The 12,082-nt window shown below is 35.8% G+C and overlaps 1 protein-coding gene across 1 annotated transcript in view; it reads right to left on the bottom strand.

Moving 5' to 3' along the window:
* Window positions 1-12,082, bottom strand: part of ATAD2 (ATPase family AAA domain containing 2) — a 66,083-nt gene that overhangs the window by 36,685 nt on the left and 17,316 nt on the right. The window contains exons 4-11 of the mRNA XM_046642427.1: window positions 11,736-11,901; window positions 11,292-11,394; window positions 10,956-11,043; window positions 9,885-10,085; window positions 9,173-9,290; window positions 2,839-2,946; window positions 583-691; window positions 205-320 (exon numbers count right to left, since the gene is read on the bottom strand). Coding sequence (XP_046498383.1) covers window positions 205-320; window positions 583-691; window positions 2,839-2,946; window positions 9,173-9,290; window positions 9,885-10,085; window positions 10,956-11,043; window positions 11,292-11,394; window positions 11,736-11,901 — 1,009 coding nt within the window. The remainder of the gene's footprint in view (window positions 1-204; window positions 321-582; window positions 692-2,838; window positions 2,947-9,172; window positions 9,291-9,884; window positions 10,086-10,955; window positions 11,044-11,291; window positions 11,395-11,735; window positions 11,902-12,082) is intronic.

The following is a 12,082-nucleotide window of genomic DNA, read 5'->3' as shown; positions in this document are numbered from 1 at the left end:
TTTTTTTCATGGAGAACCAATTTTGAAACCACTATTCTTATTAAACACTGAGAAACTAAAAATATTCAAAACACCCAGGACCTTGCAGGAAAAGTGTAACAAATTACTGCAGACCTGAAAAATTTCAAGAGAGAAGCATTATCTTTCTGGACAATAGTAGCACAGCACAAATTTTGGCTAAAATAAAATGCATAGTTAAATTACCTTGGAGGTTGAATTTTGAATTTTTCAAAGACTTCTGGATAAAGTAAAGGAAACACCACCATCTCTTTTAGAGCTGCAATATGATTAGACAGGCCACCAACACTATCAAATCGTACCTGGTAACGAAAGGGAAACACTGACATTCTTGGATTTAGAGTCAAGATTAAAATGTCACTTCATCCCCAAGTATACCCAACCTGCACACAGTCAACTGAGTAAGAGTATTTTAGTTGTGGTCTGAAGATTCAAAAAAAAAGAAAGAAGGAAAAAAAGTCTGTAAAGATCAAAGTTTCTGATAAAATAATTGGCTTCTGTTTTAACTTTAAACTAAAAAGAACAATATTATAGTTCAAGCACACATCTCAAAACAGTACTCACTGAAGAATCCAGTTGCATTGGATCAACATCAGCAAGGCTTGCTCCAATTTTCATTCGATCTTTATAAATTCCTTTTAATTCATCCTTCCGAAAATTTAGTGGGAGGCACCTATTTGAAAAAAGATTTTGTTAAAAAAACATCCATCAATTCACCTTCCTCCCTAAATTCCATGTTAGAATACGGACATTTTTCTTAAGAATTAAAAAAATAATTAAATTTCAACTGGAGCGATCTTGAGATTACATAATTCAACTTTCTCATTTTGTTCATAGGTTGACAACTTAAGCATTAGAAATGTTTATATCTGAAGCTTTATTATTAAAGATACACAATCAAATGAAAATACCAGTTTTCAAGATGCCACAGCACGATAAAGTACTTCATGGTTGAAAATGCAGACAGTATCAACATTCATTACAATGACTGTGTCTAACATATATAGAGTTTACCACTTGCCAGTCATTGTTTTAGTTTTAGGTGCTTTTACATGTATTAACTCATTAAACTCTCCTAACAGTCTTATGAAGTAGGTATTATTATATCCCCTATTTAAAGAAAACTGAGGCACAGAAAGGTTAACTAAAATGCCCAAGGTCACACAACTAGTAAGTGCAGATCCAAGAATCAAGCCCAAGCAATGTGTCTCCAGACCTGCTACAATACCTCTCAGCAAAATATTCATAGTCCACCAGCATTTGGATCCATATCAATCCTCTCAAGCAAGAATGAATCACTACTTTCCAAATACTTTCCAAAACAGTTACAGTAGGTTACAAAGACTACACCTAGAAGAGCCTGCTTGTTTTATAGACAGAAGAACGACAAGTGCTTATGTTAGAGATTAAGATATTTGTAACAGAATGACTAAGCAAAGACTGACTGGTGCAGCTGAACACAAGTAAAAGCATACCACGCTCACCCCAAGTGACGATTCTCGCTAGCCCCAAGTTCCATGAGGAATTTATACTGTGCAATGTAAGATGGACAAGTTTTCAATTGCAGTTTTTAAAAGGGTATTTCTGGGGCAGGCCCCATGGCCAAGCGGTTGGGTTGGCCACTCTGCTCCGGTGGCCCAGGGTTTCGCCAGTTCAGATCCTGGGTGCGGACATGGCACTGCTCATCAGGCCACGTTGAGGCAGCATCCCACATGCCACAACTAGAAGGACCCACAACTAAAATATACAACTATATACTGGGGGGATTTGGGGAGAAAAAGCAGGGGAAAAAAATAAAGGGTATTTCTTAAATAATTCTTCATAGAAATATAACCTCATAATATAAAATCCGCAAGTTTTCTACGAATGAAAGAAAAGAAAAATCCAAGTTGTCTAAGTATACAGTTTTTGGATGATCTAACCCTCTGCTGTCCAATAGAAATGAAATACACGCAAAAAAGGTAATTTTAAATTTTCTATTAGCCACACTAAACAAAGAAAAAAGCAAAATTAATTTTAATATTTCACTTGTCCAAATATATCCAAAATATTATCAACATGAAAAATCAGTATTTTAGAAATTGAGACATTTTACATTCTCTTTTTTTGTATTAAGTCTTTGAAACACAAGAGTGTATTTTTTTACAAAAACTTAGTGTATCTCAATTCAGACTAGGTACATTTCAAGTGCTCAAGAGCCACATGTGGGTAATGGCTACCATAATGGACAGGGTAGATCTAACATGATAGAAGAACAGATACAAAAAGCAGTTGGTTCGCATGCCCCTTCAATTATCATGTTCTAATTGCTTCATGAAGCATTATTTTCTACCCTAAGAATGCTATATTACTAGAATCCAAGCACTGCCTTTTCATTCACTTACCCACATCTGTAAAATGGGAATAATCCTTGCCCTATTCTTCATATAATTACTGTGAAAATCAAATGAGTTGATTAGTATATATGTACTAATACTACAAGGAATTTTGAAATGAGCAAACCCTTCAATATTCTTTAACAGTTCTACAATAAAAAGTATTATTATTATAAATAGAAAAAATACTTGAAATGAAAAAAAGTTATCTCCTTAAGTCAGTGTTTACCAAACACCATTTTGGGCAGATAATGGTTGTGCAAGAAAACATATGTCCTGTTATTAGTTTCAACTGTAGATCTCAAACTAGAAGTCATTCTAAGTTTACACACTAAACTGTTGTGTAATTCTTTAATCAAACTGTACCTATTTCCCAATTATTCAGCTTTCTCACCACTTAAATAAAATAGCTGGTAGTTTTGAAAGGCATCACTATGGGACCTACCTGTTGATAGCTCTATTACGGCTCCTTTTTCTTCGCCTCTCGAAGTGCTGCTCATCTTCAGAAGAGGAAGATGAAGTAGAGTCACTACTGTGGATTGCATGCCGCCGCCTAAAGTATAGAGAAAAACTGAAATCATGATGGAGGACGACAGGGAAAAAAAGGCGTAAGACGCAAACATCAGAAATACCTAATATCCACAAAGGTTTATCATAAAATCAATATATTTCCTGAACCAATGAAGTAAGCTTGTTGGCTGAATCTTTTGAAAGGCATAAAATAAAAGACTTGGATAGCTGAGAGGAAGGGAAAAAGAGTCAAGGGGCTGTGATAGAGTCAACCATCAAATGTTCACTAAGACAGGATATGGTCCAGGCAGAGTGACTTCTTAGTCTTAATATAAATCAGTTATCCTCAAAGAGAAAGATGGAATAAAGAGGGTATCATAACCTTTGAGACTGTAATTTTAAAAAGTATTTTCCAATATTATACTATATATAATTTCACATCTGAAAGCAATCACCTATTTTCAAGTGTCAACCTTAAAGGGAGAACATCAGAATTGGTTTTTTTAACTGTTTTTTAAAAAAGATTTTATTTTTTCCTTTTTCTCCCAAAGCCCCCGGTACGTAGTTGTGTATTTTTAGTTGTGGGTCATTCCAGTTGTGGCATGTGGGACACTGCATCAGCATGGACCAATGAGTGGTGCCACGTCCGCACCCAGGATTCGAACCAGTGAAACCCTGGGCTGCCGAAGCAGTGTGTGCGAAATTAACCACTGCCACTGGGCTGGTCCCGAGAATTTTTATATAAACAAAAAAGGAGCAAGAAGGGTTAAAAAAAAATTCTAGGGGGCCAGCCCGGGTGGTGCAGCAGTTAAGTGCACACGTTCCACTTCTCAGCAGCCTGGGGTTCGCTGGTTCGGACCCCAGGTACGGACATGGCACCACTTGGCAAGCCATGCTGTGGTAGGCATCCCAGGTATAAAGTAGAAGAAGATGGGCACGGATGTTAGCTCAGGGCCAGTCTTCCTCAGCAAAAAAGAGGAGGATTGGCAGTAGTTAGCTCAGGGCTAATCTTCCTCAAAAAAAAAAAAATTCTAGGAAACAGTGAGGAATAAGATGGCCTTTTATCTATAGTATATCATCAACTTTAAATTCACAACTGCCACTTAACAGCTGTGTAAATGTGGATGAGTTACTCAACCCACGTAGGCCTCAATTTTCTCCCTTACAAAAAAGGATAAAAATATCATCAAGCTGTTAGGCTGCTTGTTAGTATTAAATAAGATACAAAGCAATACAAATGTTTAAAATTTTTACTTTATTTTTTTTAAGATTTTATTTTTCCTTTCTCTCCCCAAAGCCCCCAGAACATAGTTGCATATCTTGTTTTTTTTTTTGAGGAAGATTAGCCCTGAGCTAACTACTGCCGGTCCTCCTTTGTTTTGCTGAGGAAGCCTGGTCCTGAGTTAACATCCGTGCCCACCTTCATCTACTTTCTATGTGGGATGCCTACCACAGCAAGGCATGCCAAACGGTGCCATGTCCTCACCTGGTATTCGATCAGGCAAACCCTGGGCTGCCGAGGAGCGGAATGTGCCAACTTAACCGCTGCGCCACCGGGCCAGCCCCCACAGTTGCATATCTTTAGTTGTGGGTCCTTCTAGTTGTGGCATGTGGGACACCACCTCAGCATGGCTCGATGAGCAGTGCCATGTCCACACCCAGGATCTGAACCAGCGAAACCCTGGGCTGCCAAAGTGGAGCGGGCAAACTTAACCACTCGGCCATGGGGCCGGACCCTAAAAAATTTTTAAATCACTTCTACGTTTGGACAGTGGCAAAACACCCACAGGAAAAACAAAGAACCTGGCTGGAAAACCCTTTAATCATTCTATTGGCTCAGGGTCTAGAGCTTTTCCTGAGTCAGAGTGCAATCATGGTAAGTAGGTATTTCCAAAAATATAAAAGGTTCACAATCTACTATCTGCATAATGTAGGTTGAGAATCTTGTACCTAACAATTCTGAAAACAAGTTTTTCCATTATTCACTTAGCAGCAAAACATGATCTAAAATGTCATAAAGGCAATTCATAGTCTTTATTTGTCACACAGACTACAATCACTCATATATTTTGCTATAGAATATATCTGACTACGAAGTGCTGGCCTAGACACCCCTAAGACGTTAATATTACATATTATGTATGTTGCATGTTACCTTTGTAAGTCCCCTCCCCCCACAAACAAAAAATCTGAATTCTGAAACACAAATGGCCCCAAGGGTTTTAGATAAGGGGTTGTGAAAACACAAAATTAAGTGAGAAAATAATCTTCCACCATCCACCTACCCAAACACACCCAAGACCATTTTTGTCAGCAGCCTGAAACTAAAACTATCTAGTACAAGTCTGCAATTTTATATGAAGACATTTAATATTACCATTAATATTTCAAAGAGATTCTAACCTGTTATCACATAATTCACATAATTGTATGTGAATTCACTATGTAGCCACATAATTAACACTAACTTCACAATTAATAAAAAGAACATTTTGTGAGTGCTTCTTGTACCAGGTGCTTGACATATTATCTCACTTAATTTTAATTAAAACTTTGGACAAGTACTTATTATAGGCTCATTTTACAGTCAGGGCCAATGTGGCTCATGGCTTATGTAACTTGCTCAGAATTAGTCAATGATGGCGTCAGAATTCAAATTTATGTCTGCCTATTCCCAAAAACCACATGCTATACAGTACTACACTGGTAATCTCCAGTTGTTTACTTCACAAACCAACCAAGTTATAAGCCAACAACAAAACCTTGTAGACTGACAAAGTTTCCAATGTTTCACTTGCAAAGTAAGGATTATTTTTAAACATGAAAGTACAGTTACAATAACAAACACATACAACACTTAATATGTGCCAGATATTGCTTTAAATGCTTTACATGTATTAAATCATCTAGTTCTCACAATACCATGAGATAGGTGCTATCATCCTCATTCTATGTATCAAAAAACTGAAGCACAGAGAGTTTAACTAACTTGCCAAGGGTCACTCATAAGACATAGAGCTGAGCTCGCAACCCAGGCTGTCCTAGCATGGGTCTAGGTTATTTATAAGCACTCTATTCTGTAGAAAGGCCATTACTTCAGTTTTTAAAAGATCCTAAACACACATAAACAATTTCACTCATTTTTTTTCATTTTACTAAAAACTTTTGAAAAATCTGGCACGAAGAAGAACTGGACCAGCACTTTGAACCTAACCAAAGCATCTAGAGTTGCCAGTTGAAAGAGGTAAGGAGCACTTTGGAAAACTGGTGAAGCAATTGTGCTATTGTCACCTTCTTGTTCAAAGGGACTAGAAAGTCCAGAAACTACAGACTGAAGCTAAAGAATAAACCTTAGATGACCAGAGGTTAGCAATCCTAAGCAAGAAAAGCTTGCTCAAAGGCAGCATTCCTGAAGTTCTTCTATGATAAGTATGCCAAAAGACCTTTGGAAGATCCTGCACTGTGGCTGCAAGACTTCGTGACCATTTGCCATGGATACTAAGAGCACTATTCAAATGATTCTTCAGAAGTGTGCTTTGTTTCCATTGCTTAAGTAGCTGAAGTAGAACATCAACTATAAACAGAAGCTGGTCTCTTCAAGAAAAAGTAAAGAGGCTAAGCAAAATGACTACCACTAAGGTTGTTAAAAGGGATGAGATGTTCACACCACCTTGGCAAGAAAGTTAATAACATAAAAAAGGTGTAAAGAGCTATATTCAGGGCCAGCCCCAGTGCCCTAGTGGTTAAGTTTGGTGCGCTTTGCTTCAGCAGCCTGGGTTCAGCTCCCAGGCATGGACCTATATCACTCATCAAGGGCCATACTGTGGCGGCAGCTCACATACAAAGAGGAAGACTGGCAACGGATGTTAGCTCAGGGCAAAGGTTCCTCAGAAGGCAAAAAAAAGGGCTATATTCAAAAGGTCAGGTAATACAAGTGTTAGTAAAGATGTGCAGAAACTGGAACTTTCATACATTCTTTGTGGGAATGTAAAATGGAGCAGCCACTTTGGAAAATAATCTGGCAATTCCTCAAAACGTTAAACACAGCTAGTATTTGACCCAGCAACTCCACTTCTAGGTGTATACCCAAGAGAAATGAAAAAGACATGTATGAAAAGTTGTACACAAATGTTCACAGCAGCATTATTCATAATAGCCAAGAAGTGGAAACAACTCAAATGTCTATCAACTGATAAATGAATAAACAAAATATGGTATATATTTATACAATGGAATCTTCTTTTGCACTAAAAGGGAATGAAGAGCTGATACCTGCCACAATGTGCGTGAAGCTTGAAAATGTTACACCAAGTGAAAGAAGTCAGTCGCAAAAGATTCCACTTATGTGAAATTGTTCTGAAAACGCTTCTGAAATTGATTGTGGTGATAGTTGCACAACTCTGTGACTATATTAAAAGCCATTGAATTGTACAGTTTAAATGAATGAACTACATGGTATATATGAATTATATCTCAATAAAGTTATCAAAAAGAAAAAGAAAAAGTAAAAGTCTTAAAGGGCTTTATCAAAACCAACACCAAGAAGGTCATTAAGTCAAATAATGTGACTCAGGGTACAGCTTAAATCTCTTAGTTCATACTTAAATTTAAATGTGTCAGAATCTTCTACTAGTCTATGAGATCCAAGGGTAGGAATCCTGGCTTAATCATTTTTATATCCATAGTGTTTGGCACATGGTAGTATTCATACATTTGTTAAATAATTGGAGGGCAAAAAAATCCTGTACCCAAGGAGCTATGCAACAATGTGAGACACTTTCCATAGGGAAAGAGTAGACTGTGAACCAGATATGGAACTTGAGCACCAAAGTGACAAAGAAAATTCCAACCTGCTGTAAGATACATTGTAGGTGACAAGTGTAGAGGCAGTCAATCAAGTATGTTACTTCCAGAAATATAAATCCATTAAAGACGGGAGAAGAAATTAAATCTCAAAGTAACTGCCCGTCTCTCACTTCTGCTGGATCACACAGAGGCCTGTCCCTTGAGTCAGGCTACCCAGACAGCTGCCCTGAGCCCCATGCTTCGTGGGGATTCCACGGAGCACTAAACCTTACTCTCCTTTTCAGAAGACTATTAAATTTCACTAGTGAAATGTCAGTCTTTAACAACATTCTAAGGGTCCTATGAAAAGTAAGAACAGTTCAACCTCTTTCCAGTGCAATTCATCTTGGGCAGGTTGACAAGTTGAGTTTGCCTTCCTGATCCTCTATCCTTCCAGGTCGTGCTTGTGTGAAAAGGGATGATGAAACAAGAAATCCAGAATGTACATTTGTAGTTTTGACACTCTGAAAATGAAATTAAAAGACCCAGAGACACAAGTAGTAGTTCATGTATTTCCTAAAAGAGAGGAATTTCTCAGCACCTATGAAGATGTCACCTTCCATGACCAAAAGATGAAGAGATAGTTTGCTTCTAAGAGGAGAGATGCAAGAACAGTTCAAATAGCTGAAGTCTCATAGGACTTTACTCTTACTTCTGAGCAAACTAATAATGTTAGGAAGAAAGTACCATTTCCCACATCAGTGTCATTTCTTTCCTGCCTTTTTCGTCTTCAAGAAGCTCTCTTATTAAAGAACTACTATAATGCTTCTATTACCCAGAAAGTTCTAACGCATCAGAAAACCTTTTATTACTTGGGAGAATGAGGAAATAACAAGAATTACCTCTTTGGATTTAAATATGACAGACAAGCAACAAGCGTTGGGATGTAGAAGGAATAGTAACCCACGATTTGAATAGTCAAAGAAAATTAATATTTCCTACTTTATAAAATAAACAAATCAAAAAACACATCCAGAAAAGGATGGTCAGAGTCATGAGAAGTCTAGAAGTTACGTAACTTATAATATTTATTATGGTAGGAAAATATGTCCATGATAGCGAAGACAAGGCTAAACCGCTATTTTAACTTAATGTAAAGATTAAATGAAACAGTCTGTAAAATGCTTAAGACCAAGCCAAAAATCAAGTAAATACTGAAGCAAAGATAGCTCTATTACTAAAGTGTGGAACAAGTGGAATAAACTACCTTATCACAGTAGTTACTAACAATTCCTATTAGTGGAAGCAAAAGCAAAAACATCAGTGGTAGTGGGGATTAGAGCACTAAAGGCACAGAGCTAACTCTCCCAAATACATGATTCTAAAATTCCATCCTGATACATCCAATCCTAGGATTCTAGAATCCTGTCCTAACATAGCCACAATTATGTTGTCACAAATCAATCACTATTTCAGAACCAAACCTGTTCATTCGTTTACAATAAGGACTTCTTGGTCCTGCAGAAGATAATCGATATCTTGGTCTTGCAGGAGAAGCTGGGCCACTATAAAATATGTTGGGCTTTCTCTGGTGACGAGGTTCTAAAAAAAAGAATTATAACTACATGACATATAAGTATGTATGAAGACAGTTTTGCTCTTCACCTATATACTTACAAAAGTGCTGCCTTCCATGAAAATACTACTACGTATCTACTATGGAATATTTTACTGTTCATGTTTTAAATAATTTATGTCTGTAAGGTTGCTGTTGAAAATATGTATAGCACAGACACTAACCAACCAAAACATACACTGGCCATAAACAACCATTATGATTATACTGATGCATAACAGCTGATTATTAGCCCCCAGGTATATGCTCATAAGTACTAAGGCACAACTTTTAACATAAATCAAAAGCAGTCTTATTTTGCAGACTGACAAAATAAATTAAGTACAAAGTTATGAAATCTAAAGACATACACGAAATTTCAAAATAGCCCAATTATTTGCTTTGGTCAAGGCTAACATTTAACTTTCTTTGGCATAACTTCTTGTACATTTAGGATAGGTTAAGAAAGACAATAGCCATGAGTGTTCTGCAAACATGAAAAATAATAATAATAGAGGAAAGGTAGTAAAGATAAAGGTAATACAATTATATCACCTGGAAAAAATATATATAGCACTTACTTTCCAATGGAGCCTGGTAGTAAACAGTAGCTTTTCTCTGTCTAAGATAATATCGTTTCTGATTATCTTCTTCTCCATCTTCTTCATCTTCATCATCATCATCATCTTCATCATCATCTTCATCTTCACCATCATCTTCATCATCATCTTCATCTTCACCATCATCTTCATCTTCTTGGTCTTCACCCTCTTCAGATGATTCTACAATTAAGAAACATTTACTTTCAGAAGGACACTCACCAAAATGTTAACAATCTCTAACATGGGAAATAAAGAAAGACACCCTCCTTTAAAAATTTATCTACTCCTACATTGTTCATAGAAAGAATCTGTAATTCTTTTGCAACATTAAATGAAGATTTTTAAAAATCAAGTAAAAAATTGTAGAATTAAAAACAACTAGAGGAAGGGAAAGATGAAAGTAGAGAAAGAAGTTTAAAGGCTACTGTAAGTACCAAACTAAAGTTTATGGTATTACTGCTAATTTCATTAATATAGGTGACTATACTTAAGCTTCCAGGTTAATGCAACCTCTAGACAAATTTGAGTATCTACACACTTAGTTTTTGCCTTTTAAACTTAAGTTTGACATTCTATCCAGCCCTTCTGGCTGTCACTGAGTTAGTTACATGCAGCATAAATCAATCTACTTATGATAATGTAAAATACCCTTACCAAACATTTAAAATGCATTTCAGAAAACTGGTTTCACTCAAGAAAAGTTCTAATAAATTACAGTACTAAGTCCTCAACAGAATAGCACAACTTAATTTTAATTACCTTTTAACTAAAATATGTAGAGATATATATGTGTTGTCTGTAAATGTATTACACAAGCAAACCAATTTTATTTGATTTAGAATTGTTGATTTCAAGTAGTTTCCCAAACAAAACATACTATCCTTCTAAGCTCTCCCTTGTCTTCACTTTTTTCTTTTAAATTATGACCAATTCTCTGATCTCTCACAAACTACCATAAATGTCACAGCTTCTGAATAAAAAGGCTATATCCTACTAAATTAAAAGTACTGAAATTCAAACCCAGAAGACAGAAGAAAAGAAAAAACTAACCCACACTGCCTTCTTGATTGTCAGTTGTTTCCTCATCAGTTCTTTGAATATCTTTTTGTTTTCCTCTTGTATACATATTAAGATTCCCCTAAAAATGTTTAAATAAAAGTGATTAAACATCTAGTATATTTATAAATAAAAATACAGTAGGATCTTCCAATCTTGCTTAATTATGAAGATATTTTCAGCTATAAATGCTTACAACTCCAGCAATAACTAGTGACTGATCAAACAAATGCTGAACAAAATGAATAATTTAACCAAAAAATGGACAGGTATGTAAGAAAAGGTTAAACTGGAGATTAAACCATCCCCTTAACGGAAGAACATATTTACTTCTTCTGTTTCATTAAATACTCCCAAGTCTTCAAGTTCTCTCATTCGCTGTCTACGCATCTTCTTCATATCATCCATTTTTTGAAGTACAGCTTCAGCAGTGCTTTAAAAAAATTGACATAAATATAAGCTAAAATTATAAAAGAGTAGTATATTTTTAAAAACAATTTTTCTTCCATTGTACTCTTTGAGTGTTGGGGTGTTAAATATCTCTATAAATAGCATTGATTTACTTGTGTAAAAATATTTTTAAAATTTTTTCCTAAGAATTTAGGTACATACTGTATACAGAACCATTACAAAGTCCTCTAACAATCATTCTCCGTTACACTTTACACAAACTGAATGCGTTAAATATTCACACTATTCAAAATTTATGATCCCGCCTCAACAAAAGGTTTTTGCCAGATAAATCATCTTACAATGTAAATAATTTTTACTTACTTTGTTATAAGTTTGTCAAACAGCACAGACTGGTTCACAGTACTATAACGACTTCTAATCCTACAACTGCGGCGAACTTCAACATCACCATTCTCTTCATGCAAGTGTTCTGTAGTCTGAACAATGTTCCTAGTCCTCAATGACCGAGTAGTTGGAATCACTTTGTCTTTACAGATGTGTACATAAAAATAATGAAAAGATTTGAAATAACAGCATTTATGAAATAATTCTAAAATGAACAATTAAATAGCTACACTTTCATATAACAAAATTTTAGTATCTCGAACTTACCTTTCTTAAAAATATTAGAAAACAAAAATAATGTTACAAGAAACACAGTATATACT

This window comes from Equus quagga, chromosome 16 (assembly GCF_021613505.1).
Source record: "Equus quagga isolate Etosha38 chromosome 16, UCLA_HA_Equagga_1.0, whole genome shotgun sequence".
Lineage (NCBI taxonomy): Eukaryota > Metazoa > Chordata > Mammalia > Perissodactyla > Equidae > Equus > Equus quagga.
This window is presented reverse-complemented; position numbering and strand designations above follow the sequence as displayed.